Source organism: Cyanistes caeruleus, chromosome 5, assembly GCF_971803275.1.
Source record: "Cyanistes caeruleus chromosome 5, bCyaCae1.hap1.1, whole genome shotgun sequence".
In the NCBI taxonomy this organism is placed as follows: domain Eukaryota; kingdom Metazoa; phylum Chordata; class Aves; order Passeriformes; family Paridae; genus Cyanistes; species Cyanistes caeruleus.
The window spans coordinates 58,110,886-58,124,395 of NC_141705.1; the positions used below are offsets into that span (position 1 = coordinate 58,110,886).

General features: G+C 40.5%; 1 protein-coding gene across 1 annotated transcript; it reads left to right on the top strand.

The window, feature by feature from the left end:
• Nucleotides 1-26: 26 nt before the first annotated feature.
• Nucleotides 27-9,920, top strand: TMEM184C (transmembrane protein 184C). The gene is made up of 10 exons (XM_023926294.2): nucleotides 27-352; nucleotides 2,111-2,241; nucleotides 2,339-2,375; nucleotides 3,125-3,330; nucleotides 4,243-4,317; nucleotides 5,115-5,208; nucleotides 6,146-6,258; nucleotides 6,958-7,057; nucleotides 7,517-7,688; nucleotides 8,112-9,920. The coding sequence occupies exons 1-10, from the start codon at nucleotides 236-238 to the stop codon at nucleotides 8,402-8,404; spliced, it is 1,338 nt and encodes a 445-aa protein (XP_023782062.1). The 5' UTR covers nucleotides 27-235; the 3' UTR covers nucleotides 8,405-9,920.
• The last annotated feature ends 3,590 nt before the right edge of the window (nucleotides 9,921-13,510 follow it).

Genomic DNA, 13,510 nt, shown 5'->3' on the forward strand with positions numbered 1-13,510 from the left:
TCAGAGAGGCCATCGGGGAAGCCGGAAGCGGTGCCGGGCGGAAGCGCCACGGGGGCGTGAGCGGGGCAGGGCAGGGCAGGGCTGGGAGCGCCGGGGCGGGACGGGGCCGAGCCGGGATACGGAGCGCGGCCGGGAGACTCAACCGAGGCGGCGGTCCCGCCGGTGATGCGCACTCCTCAGGGGCTGCCGGCCCGCTGAGGTCGGTGCGAGGAGCGCTGGCGGCGGCGCCGCGGCCATGCCGTGCACCTGCGGGAACTGGCGACGATGGATCCGGCCGCTCGTGGTGCTGCTCTACATCGTGGGGCTGCTGGTGGTGGTGCCGCTCTGCGTGTGGGAGCTGCAGAAGCTGGAGGTGAGGGGCGCGGCCGGGGCCGCTGGCAGTGGGCTCGGCCCCGGGCAGAGGTGCGGCGGGGAAATGTGTTACCTCATCAGTGTATAAAAGTATCGAAATCACGGGTGCCAGGAGGTTGGATCCAGGCTCTGCTTGGTGGTGCTGAGCAATAGGACAAGAGGCAGTGGGCAGAAACTGATGCACAGGAAGTTCCATCTGAATATGAGGAAGAACTTTACTGTGCAGTGGTTGCACACTGGAGCAGATTGTGTAGTGAGGGTGTGGAGTTTCCCCTGCTGAACATGTTCAAGAACAGTCTGGACACAATCCCGTGCCATGTGCTCTGGGATGACCCTGCTGCAGCAAGGAGGTTGGACCAGATGACCCATTGTGGTCCCTCCCAACCCGACCCACTCCATGAAAGTAGAGGGTAGAGAAGGGCCATGGTGCTGCTGGACACATTTTTCCTGCTGCCAAAGCCCTAGCGAACTTCTAAGGAACAGGGCAGTGGTTTCTTCCCCTTCTATTTCCATAACAGTTGGTGTTTGAGCAATTGGCACAATTCTGAAAAAATTCGAGTCAGCCAAGTGTCACAGAGTGACAGAATAAGTCAGGGACCACAGTGGGTCACCTGGTCCAGCAGGATCATCCCAGAGCACATGGCATTGGATTGTGTCAAGATGGTTCTTGGATATCTCCAGCAGAGGAGACTCCATACCCTCACTGGACGATCTGTTCCAGTGTGTGGTCCCTGCACAGCAAGGAAGTTCTTCCTCATGGTCAGGTGAAACTTCCTGAGCAATGGGCATCAGTTTCTGCCCATTGCCTCTTATCCTGTTGCTGGGCACCAGCAAGAAGAGACTGGCTTTCTCCATAAGTTCATCCCAGAAGTCAGATTTTGAAACTTAGTACTAGTGCTGGCATTCATAAAGGTGTTTCTGTCTGTTTTGGGAGAATTTAGTAGAGTATCTCTATGGATAGAGAAGCTCCTCTTTCATGCTGGTGGTACCATAACTGTGGTGTGTGAATTACGCACACATATGATCACATAGCTTCTCTAACAAGAAGTAAAATTTTAACCTTAAAATATATGTATTTTTCAATGTGATACAGGTCTATGCCCCTGGAGGTAGGCTTTTTCAGGGTATAATTTTCAGGACTTAATGACATTGAGATCTGTCTTGAATGTGTTTAAAATTTTCAGGTTTGAGTTCCTGTTCTGATGCATAATGCATGTTCAGCACAATAGATGTTTATATCCAAGTTTATACCATTAAGTCTTGTCTTGACACTTGTAGGGAAACTGATCAGAAGTAAAACCAGAAAACAACAAGAGATACTGGATGCTGATATAAAGTAGGGCATCAGAGAAAAGATTCTCCTCAGAGGAAACTGAGAAGGGTCTCCTATGTTCCTCAGGTTTTGGTACTTAGGATTATTAGTTGTTTATCAGAGAGCTTTGGTTTAAAATTTTAGCACTGTATTTTAGCAGACATTGTGGTTTTATGTATCTACATGTATATCTACTTCAGTTTGTTAAATAAAAACTAATTCATTACTATTTGGAACTTGATTATAAAGCTAAAAATGTTTTTAAATCCACAGGTTTTCAGAAACTTTATAATGCAGCAGTGAATCAAGACAAGTTCCGTACATAAAGCAAGGAATCTGTTGTGGGTTTCAGTAAATTAAGTACTAGGCATTACTCTGTTTTTATGGAATGTTTTGTGTACTTGTAAATACTTGAAAGTATTAAGACTGGAACTTTGATCTTGCAAGGTTGGAATTCATACCAAGGCATGGTTTATCGCTGGGATATTTCTGCTAATGACTATACCAATATCTCTCTGGGGGATACTACAACACTTAGTCCATTATACTCAACCTGAATTACAGAAACCAATAATAAGGTAATATTTCACATTGTACCTATGCTACAAATACTGGATTTAATTCAGACTAAAAATAGTTCTAGTAATATAAAATGTTCTTTTGTTGTTGTAACAGGATTCTGTGGATGGTGCCGATTTACAGTTTAGACAGTGTAAGTGTTCTCTTACTGTTACCAGCTCAATCAAGTAAATTCTGTTTGTTGTGGGAGGGAGGGAAAACAGTGCCATGGCAGAAGCTGCATGGAGGGGGTAGTCCTAGAAACTTCTGGGCATTCCTGTTTATGAAGTATGTCAGGAGCATAGTTCTCATCATACTTATTCTTCTTCTGGAGATTTGGGGTTTCTTTTGATAACCTGTCCTTGGGTGTCCTTTATGATGGATGTGGAGGGGGTATTACAGGAGCCTGCTTTTGGCCCTTCCATCTTATTAGCAGAAGTAGAAACTGGGCTGACCCAAGAGCTGCCTCAAAATTCAGTTCTGTACCTTCCTTACCAAAGTTAGGCTTACTACTAGAATTATTTCCTGAGCTTAGTGCTAAAATGATTCCCTTTTGGTTCAGGGTAGAAAGGATAACATCCTTTGCAACATCACTGTGATAGTCAGAAACTGAGAGCTCTGACAGTTGATGCATAACCACAGTTTCACTAAAAATAAAAAATCCCATTTTGCACTCTTTCTTTGAAACTCAGCAATTTGGCTGCTACCGTTGGAATCTGGAGTTTTGTGCGTGTTTTATAGAATGTTACTTTGTTGCTGTAGTATTGCTCTCCCCTTAGCCCAATGCTCCCAGCCCCGTTTGATCAGTGCCTGCTGGCTCAAGGGCTTGCTGAACCGGTGCTGTTGCTGGAATCCTTTTTGTGTTTCTTGCATGTAACCTTTTGTGTACCTCTCTTCTTGCAGTGGATAGCTTTGAAATACCCCAAGATTGCAATATATGTGGATACATGTCGAGAATGCTATGAAGCTTATGTCATCTATAACTTTATGGTTTTTCTTTCAAATTACCTAACCAACCGGTACCCAAACCTTGTGTTAATAATAGAAGCAAAAGATCAGCAGAGGCATCTGCCCCCTCTCTGTTGCTGTCCATCGTGGGCTATGGGAGAGTGAGTATATGATATCTTCAAGCTTTGTGCTGTGTAGGCAGATCCAAACATTTAGTTTTCATGTTTCCCAGCATAACTTTTGCTGCTTGACAGAGTCAGTTTATGGCTTGTATGTGTGTGATCAACTGTGAACCTCTGCTGAAAGCAGCTGTGGATGAGTGACAATCAAGCTATAAAACATCCTGTGAATTGGACTTAGTTATTAACATGGATTGATTGACTCAGGCGGTGCTGAAGGAAACTTTATTATTTTTGAAAAATATTTAAGAAAGGTCTCCTGTAATCTGCTTCTTTTGCTATCAGAAAATATTTGCCAAAAGCCTCATGTGGAATTAGGAGTAGACTGGGTAGCCTGTTGTTTTTACTTCAGGTGAAGGCTGAAAGGCACCTTATGCACCTAAACTGTTTATTTCTGAATGCTTAAACTGATAAAATCTCTCTCTCTCTCTCTCCCTCCCTCTCTCTCTCTCTCTCTCTCTCTCTTAGGAGATTTTGATTTTGATAAAGCTGTTTGGGGTGAGGGGAGGGGAAGGTGGGCCTCAGTGGTCACAGCTTCTTTATACAGTTTGCCATAGTGGGAAAAGAGCTTTGGCTCTCTTAAGTGTTTAGGGCAATTATTATGATTCAAGCATAGCAAAACTTGCAATATCTTTATTTAGCCCTGCCGGAAGCTTTTCATGGCTAAAATAAGTGAATCGTTGAGTATTTTATGTAATGTGTCTGTAAAAATCCAGCTGTTTTGTGTATTTTGTGTATATACACCATATACTGTAACATCTGAAGTCCTGGATGCAGAAGTTGAAAGAGTCATAAAATTAAAATTTACCTTAGTAAATATACTGAGAATAGGAATTTTCCATAAATGAGTTGTATTTAAATCCTTGTGCAATGAATTTTGTGTTTCTTTTTCAGAGTTTTATTATTCAGATGTAAACTGGGTGTTTTGCAGTACACTGTTGTCAGACCATTTACTACCATTATTGCTTTGTAAGTACACTGATAAATAATTAATATTGATCTTCAGGATATGATCCTGAGTTACACTGGAAAGAATTTTCATGCTCTTTGTATAGGATCAAGGCAGTTTGAAACCAGACTTGTATTACATGCTAAATGCGTCCCAACAATTTGAATCAACCTGTAATTTCTTTATGACTTTCTCTATAGCAAATGACCTTTTGCAGAATTGAAATCATAAATACTTAATGCCAGCTTCTGTAATCAGTGGCTTAGAATGTGAAGTACTGTTAGGGTGGGAAACACATTTTTATGATCTCTTAATTTTTAGATTCTTTTTTCCTCCTCCCTTTTTGCATCAACTTAAACAAATGAGTATTTTTAAAGACAGGTTTCATATAACTTCTAAAAATGTTTGAACTTCGCATGTGACAAGCTTGACTGTGTGTCTTTATATCATATAGCCTGTGTTTGTAAAGAAACAGTAGGCAGTCATGCATGATGATGCTAAAAGCTTAATTTCATGATCTTTGCATTGATGGTCATTAGTGTTAATTCTGTGGGACTGTGGAAAAAGTTGCTACTCACCATAAATTTCCGTATTGGTATTTCTATATTATATATATATATATATATATATATATATATATATGTGTGTGTGTGTGTGTGTGTGTGTGCTGTTGGAAACACATTCTTGTGCAGGCCCCCAGTGCCTATACTTGAGTACCAGAAGAGGTTTTCTAAGGGTTGATTGATATAGTGAAGATGTAGCACTTGAGGGAGATGATCTGCTACTCCATAGTGATTAATTCTAAAAATTCTTCCAGAATTTGTGAACTAGTGGGAGTGTATGATGAAGGAAACTTCAGCTTCAACAATGCATGGACTTACCTGGTTATACTTAACAACATGTCACAACTAGTGAGTATCAGGAGTACATCTTTCTGCTCCTTGAATTCATCAGTATTATGTGAATCTTCCATGTCAACTGTTGCCAGTGATTGTGTTAATGTCTGTTAATTCTTACACGTAGAATAGTTTCCATTGTAAGTCAAAATTGCTGCCTGTTAAATATTATGTATGAAAAACACGGGAAAAACAGATAATCTAAAACTTTTATTATTTTTACTATGAAGCTCCATAAAGCCTTTCTATCCCAAATTATTTGATGGGTGAGGTGGTATGGCCTAGGCATTAGAGCTGCAGACTTACCCTCTCTGGTAAGAGATGATTCCACTTGCCCCCAGAGCTTCCTCCCAGCACTCATACAAAGAATCAATATGTTAAAAATTCTGTTTTAAAAATGGTGATAACATTCACAGGGAAAAAAGAAAATAGTGTGTGCAGTGCTGAGAGTCTGGCCTGCCCAACACCTTTTCTTGTTGGGTCAGCTGTCAGATTATGTCAGGGTAAGATGTCAGCCCCTTAAATTGAGAGTTTCATTTTGGAGTCCAGGGATTGGTTTTACTTCTCTTGGCAACAGCAGTAGGAGTCAGAACAGCATAACAACTGGGATAATTTGAAAATTCTGTCCTCCTCTTACTGCCACCGCTGTGTTTGATGGGTGACTGTCACAGAAGGAGCTGTAATTGCTTTCTGCTGGGACAACAGTCCCAGAAGCAGCATGAACCTCTGTGTCCTGGTTGAAATTATTGGAATTTCAAGAATAAAAAAAAAGGAAGTGCTTTAAAACAGAAAGGCAAAGATTCCATTAAACCAAAGTCTCTTTTTTAAAAAAGCATTTTCAGGTTGTATCATACTGTGATACATATTTTAACTGCAGAGGTGGTGTAACACAACTCCCTCACAAAATAAACAAGGATTTGAAACCTTTCATTCATTTTCTTTTCCTTGTCAGTTTGCCATGTATTGTCTGGTGCTGTTTTATAAAGTACTGCGTGAGGAACTGAATCCTATCCAGCCTGTTGGCAAGTTCCTTTGTGTGAAGATGGTAGTTTTTGTTTCTTTCTGGTAAGTGGATTTTTCACTTATTACTTCTTGCTCTCAGGGCGGTTCATAAAAGAGCTAAAAAGTCTGGATTTGTTACTGAGGTTAGAAGCCTTAAAGTATCTACCCATAATCCTAGTGAGCTGCAGTGAGGGGAAGAGGGTACTAATATTTTGGAGAGAGCAGTCTTGTTTACTTAAGATTATTTTTTAGAGTTGCTCTTTTGCAAGGTGATTCTCAAGAACAGAACTTATTTTAGAATCTGCACTTGCAGTTATTGTATATATAAAACCTTTTTTTTTTCTTTTAAAAGTAAAAAAAAATACTTTTTCAAAATAAGTTACTGTAAGTTAAATAAAAATTGCTGTTTGGGCATTGCTCACACTTAGCTGCTAATGAGGGAGTGTATGTGACTATCAGAGCATTACTCCCTGAGCTACAGCAACATCCTGAAAGAGAAGCAACTTGTTTTAATGACTGACTGGAACAACAAACTCTCCTTTGGTTCTCTGTTCATTCAGTTGACCTTCAGGGTCAGGGATGAATCACATCTCTTGTTAAGTTTGTTTCCTCCTCTTAAAATCTAAGTATATAAACAGAAAAGTTGTTTTTTTTTTTTAAGATTCTTCCTATGTATATGTATGACCAGATTTGCTTGCAGATTTTTGGCACTACTGTTACAATTCTAATACAAATACTTCTTATAATCAATTCTCTTTATAGGCAGGCTGTGCTTATTGCATTGCTGGTGAAAGTTGGTGTTATTTCTGAGAAACACACCTGGGATTGGCAGAGTGTGGAAGCTGTGGCTACAGGTTTACAGGTAGGAGCAGATGGTTATTTCTGGGGAGGAATGGTTATATGTATAAGATGACATAGCTGATCTCAAGGAAATATTACCATACTCACTGTAATTAACACAGGCTTGATTAGTAATGATTTATTTTAAGCTGAGCTAAGTTTCAGCCAATGAGCCCATGTGAGTTTTACGCTCAGCACTTCTATATCCATGTACTGGGTAGAAGGAATGTGCCCCAGTGAAATGTGTCTGGATAGCCTTGCATTTCTTCTTGCAGGTATTCATTTTAAAGCTGCTGCTTGTTAAAATATGTTTAAGTCAAGTCCTGTATGTATAGCTCTCTGAAAGCTGCCAAGAATATCCTGGTGGAAGAGTAGCTAATGTCAGTATCTCAGGGCAATTGCAGTGTTTCAGTTGTAGAAAAAAGCCAGAACTATTTTTCTCCAGTTATGAATGATTAAGTCAGTATCTCTGTCATTACAGGATTTTATCATTTGTGTGGAGATGTTTCTGGCTGCTATTGCACATCACTACAGTTTTTCCTATAAACCCTATGTTCAAGAAGCTGAAGAAGGCTCATGCTTTGACTCCTTCCTTGCAATGTGGGATATTTCTGATCTAAGGGCAGATATCTCCGAACAGGTTCGAAATGTGGGTAAGTAACAGACAAGATTTGAACTATCTATCAACAGATTCTGTATTTCCAGATTCATGTCACACTATTGCCCACCTTTATAGTAGCCTGAGAACATTCTATTACCAAATCAGTGGCAGCTGCATCCCTAGAGAATTTCATAGTTTATCTGACTCTTTTTCCTTTGCAGAATTCCTGATTGATTTAGTCTAGTTTTTAATTTTTCTTTTAAAAAGAAAAGGTGTTAGGTAAGTAGAGGAACGTACTTTGTTTTTCTCTTAAAATGAAAGACATACTTTTCTTTATTAAAACTAACAATGCCCATATAAAACCAATACAAAACAAAGAGTCATCTTCTAATTTAACATGACTGTTTTAGAGTTGATATGTTCGAAGACTGGTGTTGGAAGGATTAAAAAACCTTTTCATTTCACATAATTCTAGGGAGGACAGTTTTGGGCCAGCCAAGGAAAATGTTTTTTGCTGAGGATCATGAACAAAATGAGCATACAAGTTTACTGTCTTCATCTACTCAAGACCCAATTTCTGATGCTTCTTCAATGCCATCTTCACCCATGGGTCACTATCAGGGGTTTGGACACACTGTGACTCCTCTCACAACACCAACGACAGCCCCTGCAGTTGATGGGATTTTTAACCCCTCCACCAGTCAGGATGCTGAGGAATCACCTGAACTAGAGAACAACTTGGCAGAGAAAGCTTTGGATAAAAGTTAAACTCACCTCTTCTTTGAATGTGTCAAGAAGTCGTTACATACTTGCCACATGTGTCCTGTTAACATGTGCTATTAAGGATGAAAGTTGAAAAGCTTGGGGAAGGTGCTGCGTGGACATGAAGAGGATATGGTATGGCTGTAACTGTCACCTGAATCCAGAATCTGTAATGGATGTGAACATCTGCAGGTACCCCATGGATATGAAACACGCACACTGTAAAGGTTTCTGCATAACTTTAAGCATCATCTCCTTAAACTGCTAAATGCTTCCACATCATACCAAAATTTCACTGAATTTCATTAGTGCAAAAGAAACATTTGAAAAAAATCCTCTGCTCATATAAAAATGAAGTGCAAGTACTATTAGCAATGGGAAAGCATAATTAAAAGAATGTAATTTAAGGAGAGCAGTAGCAAAAACTGTTTGTGTTAATTTTGCTTGTCTTAATGATGGTTAACTTCCATACCCAATGCTGAATGGAGTGTGGGTGAAATGATAGCTTCTGTACAGATGCCACCTTCTTCCCATTCCTACATAGCTAAATAAAGTCCCTTCATGAAGATAGTTACTAGTGAGCATTAGTAAAGAACCTCTACAAAGAGAACATTCCCTACAGGCCTTGCTATCAAAGCCCATGCACAGATGATAGGGTTGGTGTGTCTGTTGTCCTTGAGGCTCATAGTTTGTAAGTCTTTTGTATCCAGAAGAGACAGCCAGGATGGTTTTGGATTAATACTTTACCATGACTATTCTTTTCCCTATCCTTCTAAAATACAAGTAATGGTTACTACCTTAAAATACATGGAAGGGGAATGAAGGATATCGAAAAGGAAGTAGAAAAACTGATTTCTTTATTCTGGGCTGCAATAAGTTCTTTAACACTTAAGTTTTTATTTAAGCTGTTAAAGCAGGCTATCTTGTGTCTGTAGTAATTTGTGTTCTTAAATTTGTGTCTGTGTGTGATTGTATTATGCTTCTACTATAGCCTGGATTCAAATGTAATAGTTGTTTTTTCCCCCCCAAGAAAGACCTTTGCTGAGGTAAAACTATATAGCTAGTCTTAATACTGGAGTTTCTAGGACTAGATTTCAGCCCAAGAAGCAGTACACTTGTATCAAAATGTTACTTTGCAAAAACTGACAATGTCAGAGAGGAATTGTTTTTATCCCATTACCAGATTTTTACTATTATTGCATGTTTTCAATCTGACAAAAACAACCAAACCAGTAGAGCACTACTTTTTAAATGGCAAGATCTTAAGTTTCTTTTTCAGCATTGTTAGCATTTCCAGGATAAATGTTTAACTTCTGGCTGTCAGTAAATTCATCTTAAGTGCTTTTTTTGCAGTACTAGTGTGATGTAAATATTGCGCCTTACTCACTAGGCTGCATATTTTATAGCTGAGTATGTACTTGCTGTATCCGAAGTTAGTGAGAAAGTGAAAATCATGATTTTCAATTTGCCAACTCATTGCCTTTGTTGTAAATAAGCAATTAAAGATTTTATTTAAACTGTTCACCTTCTATCAATTTGATTTGCTGCTACAGTAATTTAAGAGTGTGAATGACACATGACTACAACTGTCCTCATGGAAGAAGAGGATCTTATGTAGAACTACTGAAAGAATTTGTGCTTTCAGTATTTCATGGCTTATACTGTAAAGGGAATTCTTGTTTGGGCTTATGAAGAATCAGAATCTTCTAATCCATGCTTCATCCCAGGTATCACCTTATGCATGTAATAGCTTTCTCTAAAAGGAAACAACTTGTACAGGTTCATAATGCATTGGGACCTCAGTGCCCCCTGCAGCCACTACCAGAAATAATCTGATTTCCTGCGTGTATACAGGTAAAAGGGTCAGGGGTAGGAATAATATCTGAGAGAGCAGGGCTGCTGCAAGTAGAGTTAGCTACTGTGCTCCAGCTCTTCAAAAACCTCACTCTGAAGAATTTTATTTTTTTTTAATACTTGAAGTTATGTCTGTTTGGTGTAAAACTAAGGTTCAGAGGGGACCTTGATTGGAAAACAGCTATTTAAGTCTTTGTTACTTCTTTCAGAGTATTTCTTGAAAGCTATTAAGTTATTTTATTATTATTCATTTACTCTATTTGCACAATATAGTATTCCTGCTTTTTTTTTCTGGGAGAAAAGTTATTTTTTTAATTGCAGCAGCTTATAGGATCATACCTTTCCCTAAGGACTCCTACTGAACTTAAAAAATAAACAGAAATCTTGCAGTGATACCTCCCCTGTCTTTTGAAAACCACTACCACAGTATTCCACAGCGTAACCTATCATGATTCTATAAAAAGTTCATTTGCATATAGTTCATTTTCCTCTTAAACGTATTTATTCTTCTGCTGTTTTATGCCAAATCTCTACCCAAGTTTTTTTATCAGAAGTCCTGAGGATTGCTCTTGCCTTATTCAAGGAAACTAGAATGTCTTTCATTTGTCTTGAAGTCATTTTGCTTTCATCTTAATTACTAAAATCTTAATAAATACACCTAACCTACTCTGTAAAGTTTTTGTTTTTATTAGAGGTCTTTCTGCACAAGAAAGCTAAACACTTTTCTATAAAACTGCTCTGTGGTGAAATCGCCATGTACCTGCCAGGTTTAGTTGTGTCAGACTAATTTAAATTTTTTTGGATCGTGGTTTTAGGTTTTGGGTTTAAGAAACACTAGTTTTTATGTGCTATCAAAAGCCTCTGTCCTACTCTAATTCACTTGCATTTCATTATACATTGTACCCCTTGGATAAAGGATGGTATCCAGTTAGTGGTCTTCAGAAAATACGACTTCGTGCCTCAGCTTTGGAAAAACATAAAATATTTTTATTTTATGGAGATATTTCCTCCAGCCTTCCAAAAGGAGCTTTATTACAGCAATTTATCAGGTGCAGGTTCAGCAGAGGCTGGGACAACTCCAGATCTAACAGTCCCTGAAGTTAACTGAGAAAACTTGATAGAAATAAATAGAAATTAATAGATAGAAATAAGTTAAACTATCTGAAATGTTTGACCTAATGAAGAGTTGTTGGGGGTTGGGTGTCCTTCCTTTTGTTCCATCTCACCTATGGAATTTTTTGCCCATTAGTTTCAGGAAAACCAGATTGATGGTACTTGGTGGGTTCTTGCGAAGCACAGGGAATTTGGCTGGGCCTAGGGGGAGGGTGGGGGCAGCTGGGGGCTGGCTGGTTTCTTGGGCTGGGGAGGGAGACACTCTCAGAGCTGTTGTGGTGGGGAGAAGGGAATTCACCATCACCCAGACGGAGCTGCTGCTTCTGCTTCTCCTTCTCCCCTCTTTGTTGGTGGCCTCGCACCCCCTGTCCTGCCGGGACATGTGGCAGTGCCAGCCACCGCCGCGGAGCTGCTGATGCACCTCAGCCACCGGCCCAGGATCTCAGCTCATCCCTGCTGTTCCAGCTGAGTGTTCCTCAGAGCCCTGCAGGAGCACCGGGACTGACTGCCCGAGGGGTTTGTGAAACAAAGCCTCTCCTCCATCCCATCTCAGCCGGGAAGGCTGTCACGGGGTCCCTGGTTCTGTTTTCTTGCTAATGCTATAGTTATTGTTTGTTTCCCTTGTTATACACACTAGTAAAGAACTGTTATTCCTACCCCCAGATCTCTTCTTGAGAGCCCCTTGATTTCAAAATTATAGTAGTTCAGAGGGAAGGGGTCTACATTTTTGTTCCAGGGGAGACTCCTGCCCTCCCTAGCAGACACCCGTCTTCCAAACCAAGACAAGAGTATATAATAACTCCAGCAGGCCCAGTACTCCTAGAATAATAATTTTTGTATGGCTCTTTATACAGGCTGCTGTTAAAGGAAAGATCACACAATTGCCTCTTCTCATTGAACAGACTGCACAGTTTAGAAGCTTAACTACAGAAAAATCTTGCTAACGGTCTTCCTCCTCTCTGCAGAGGTAGAATCAGTGCTGAGTTCAAAGCTTTTATTAAGTCTTCCACTTGTATACAAATTTAACAGAAGGAACTGGTTACCTGGATTACACCAAGATGTAACTCTGTAGAAGATATTCAGGAGCACTGCAGTGACTGATATATTTGATACAACTTACTACAGACAAGCTAATGCCCACTGTATTCCCAGAAAAAGATTCTCTGGGGGATTCTACAAAGTTTACCAGTTTTACCTTCCATTATATAGATTGAGCTACCCAACATCACTCCTTTATGTCTCTTCAGAATGCTCCGTGTGCAGCACTGATTTGTGATACTGCAGCTGGAATGCTGTTCCACAGCATGTCCTCCCACAAGGCTAACATCTCAGGACACTGATGTAGGAGGCTCTGGCAACTGAGTAGTGGAATCAGAGTTTGAGAAACAAGGACTCTATCCCAAACAGCCACAGCTGTTTATTGCTGCTACAGGTGCCTGGATGCTTCTTTTCCCTGACTACAGCTGACCTGGTGACAGAGCTCTGTCCCACTGCTGCAGTCACTACATGAGCCTGTCATGGGGTGACTATGATACTGGTATCCCAAATCACCTGGTTTATGTTACATATTGAGTTCTGCACCTTTAGGACTGGCTCTGAGAGCGAAGGCGGGGGGAAGAAGAAGCCGCACTTTGTGTCAAAAGAAAACATCACTCCCCCGCATCCTGCTGCTGCACTGTGGTGTCTGCAGCACGGACAGACAGCGGGACAGAGCTTCTCTCTGGCTTTTAGTTAGTTTTAGCTAGCTGAGGCAGAGGAGTTCCCTGGACTTTTTTTTTTTTTTTTCCTCTTGGATCTGTGCAAGCCTGCTCTGGACTGAACACCCAGCCAAACCCCGGGAGCTCACGCCTGTGGCCCACCGGGGCCTGGGCCTCGGCACTTTTCCAGCGCTGGAGGGACTGATAAGAACCTGAGCGAGCTGAGCTACACCACATGAAAAGGACTTTTCTTCCTGGATTTGCCATCCCATCAAACAGTGAGAAGTTTTATTGCATAATATTATTCAATTTCTGTTAAAGAAACAGTTTTTTCCACTTCTCTTCAAAGAAATCTCTTTTTCCCAAACCAGTTGGAGAGAGAGGTCATTTGAATTTTGCTTTCCTGGGGGAACCCCATTTAGAGGTTCTCTCCCTAATTTGCCCTAAA

Coding starts and splice junctions, on each gene's coding strand:
- TMEM184C (XM_023926294.2), top strand. CDS start 236: ATGCCGTGCACCTGCGGGAACTGGCGACGATGGATCCGGCCGCTCGTG. Junction 6,259..6,957: donor GTAGTTTTTGTTTCTTTCTG/GTAAGTGGATTT, acceptor TTCTCTTTATAG/GCAGGCTGTGCTTATTGCAT. Junction 7,689..8,111: donor CGAACAGGTTCGAAATGTGG/GTAAGTAACAGA, acceptor ACATAATTCTAG/GGAGGACAGTTTTGGGCCAG.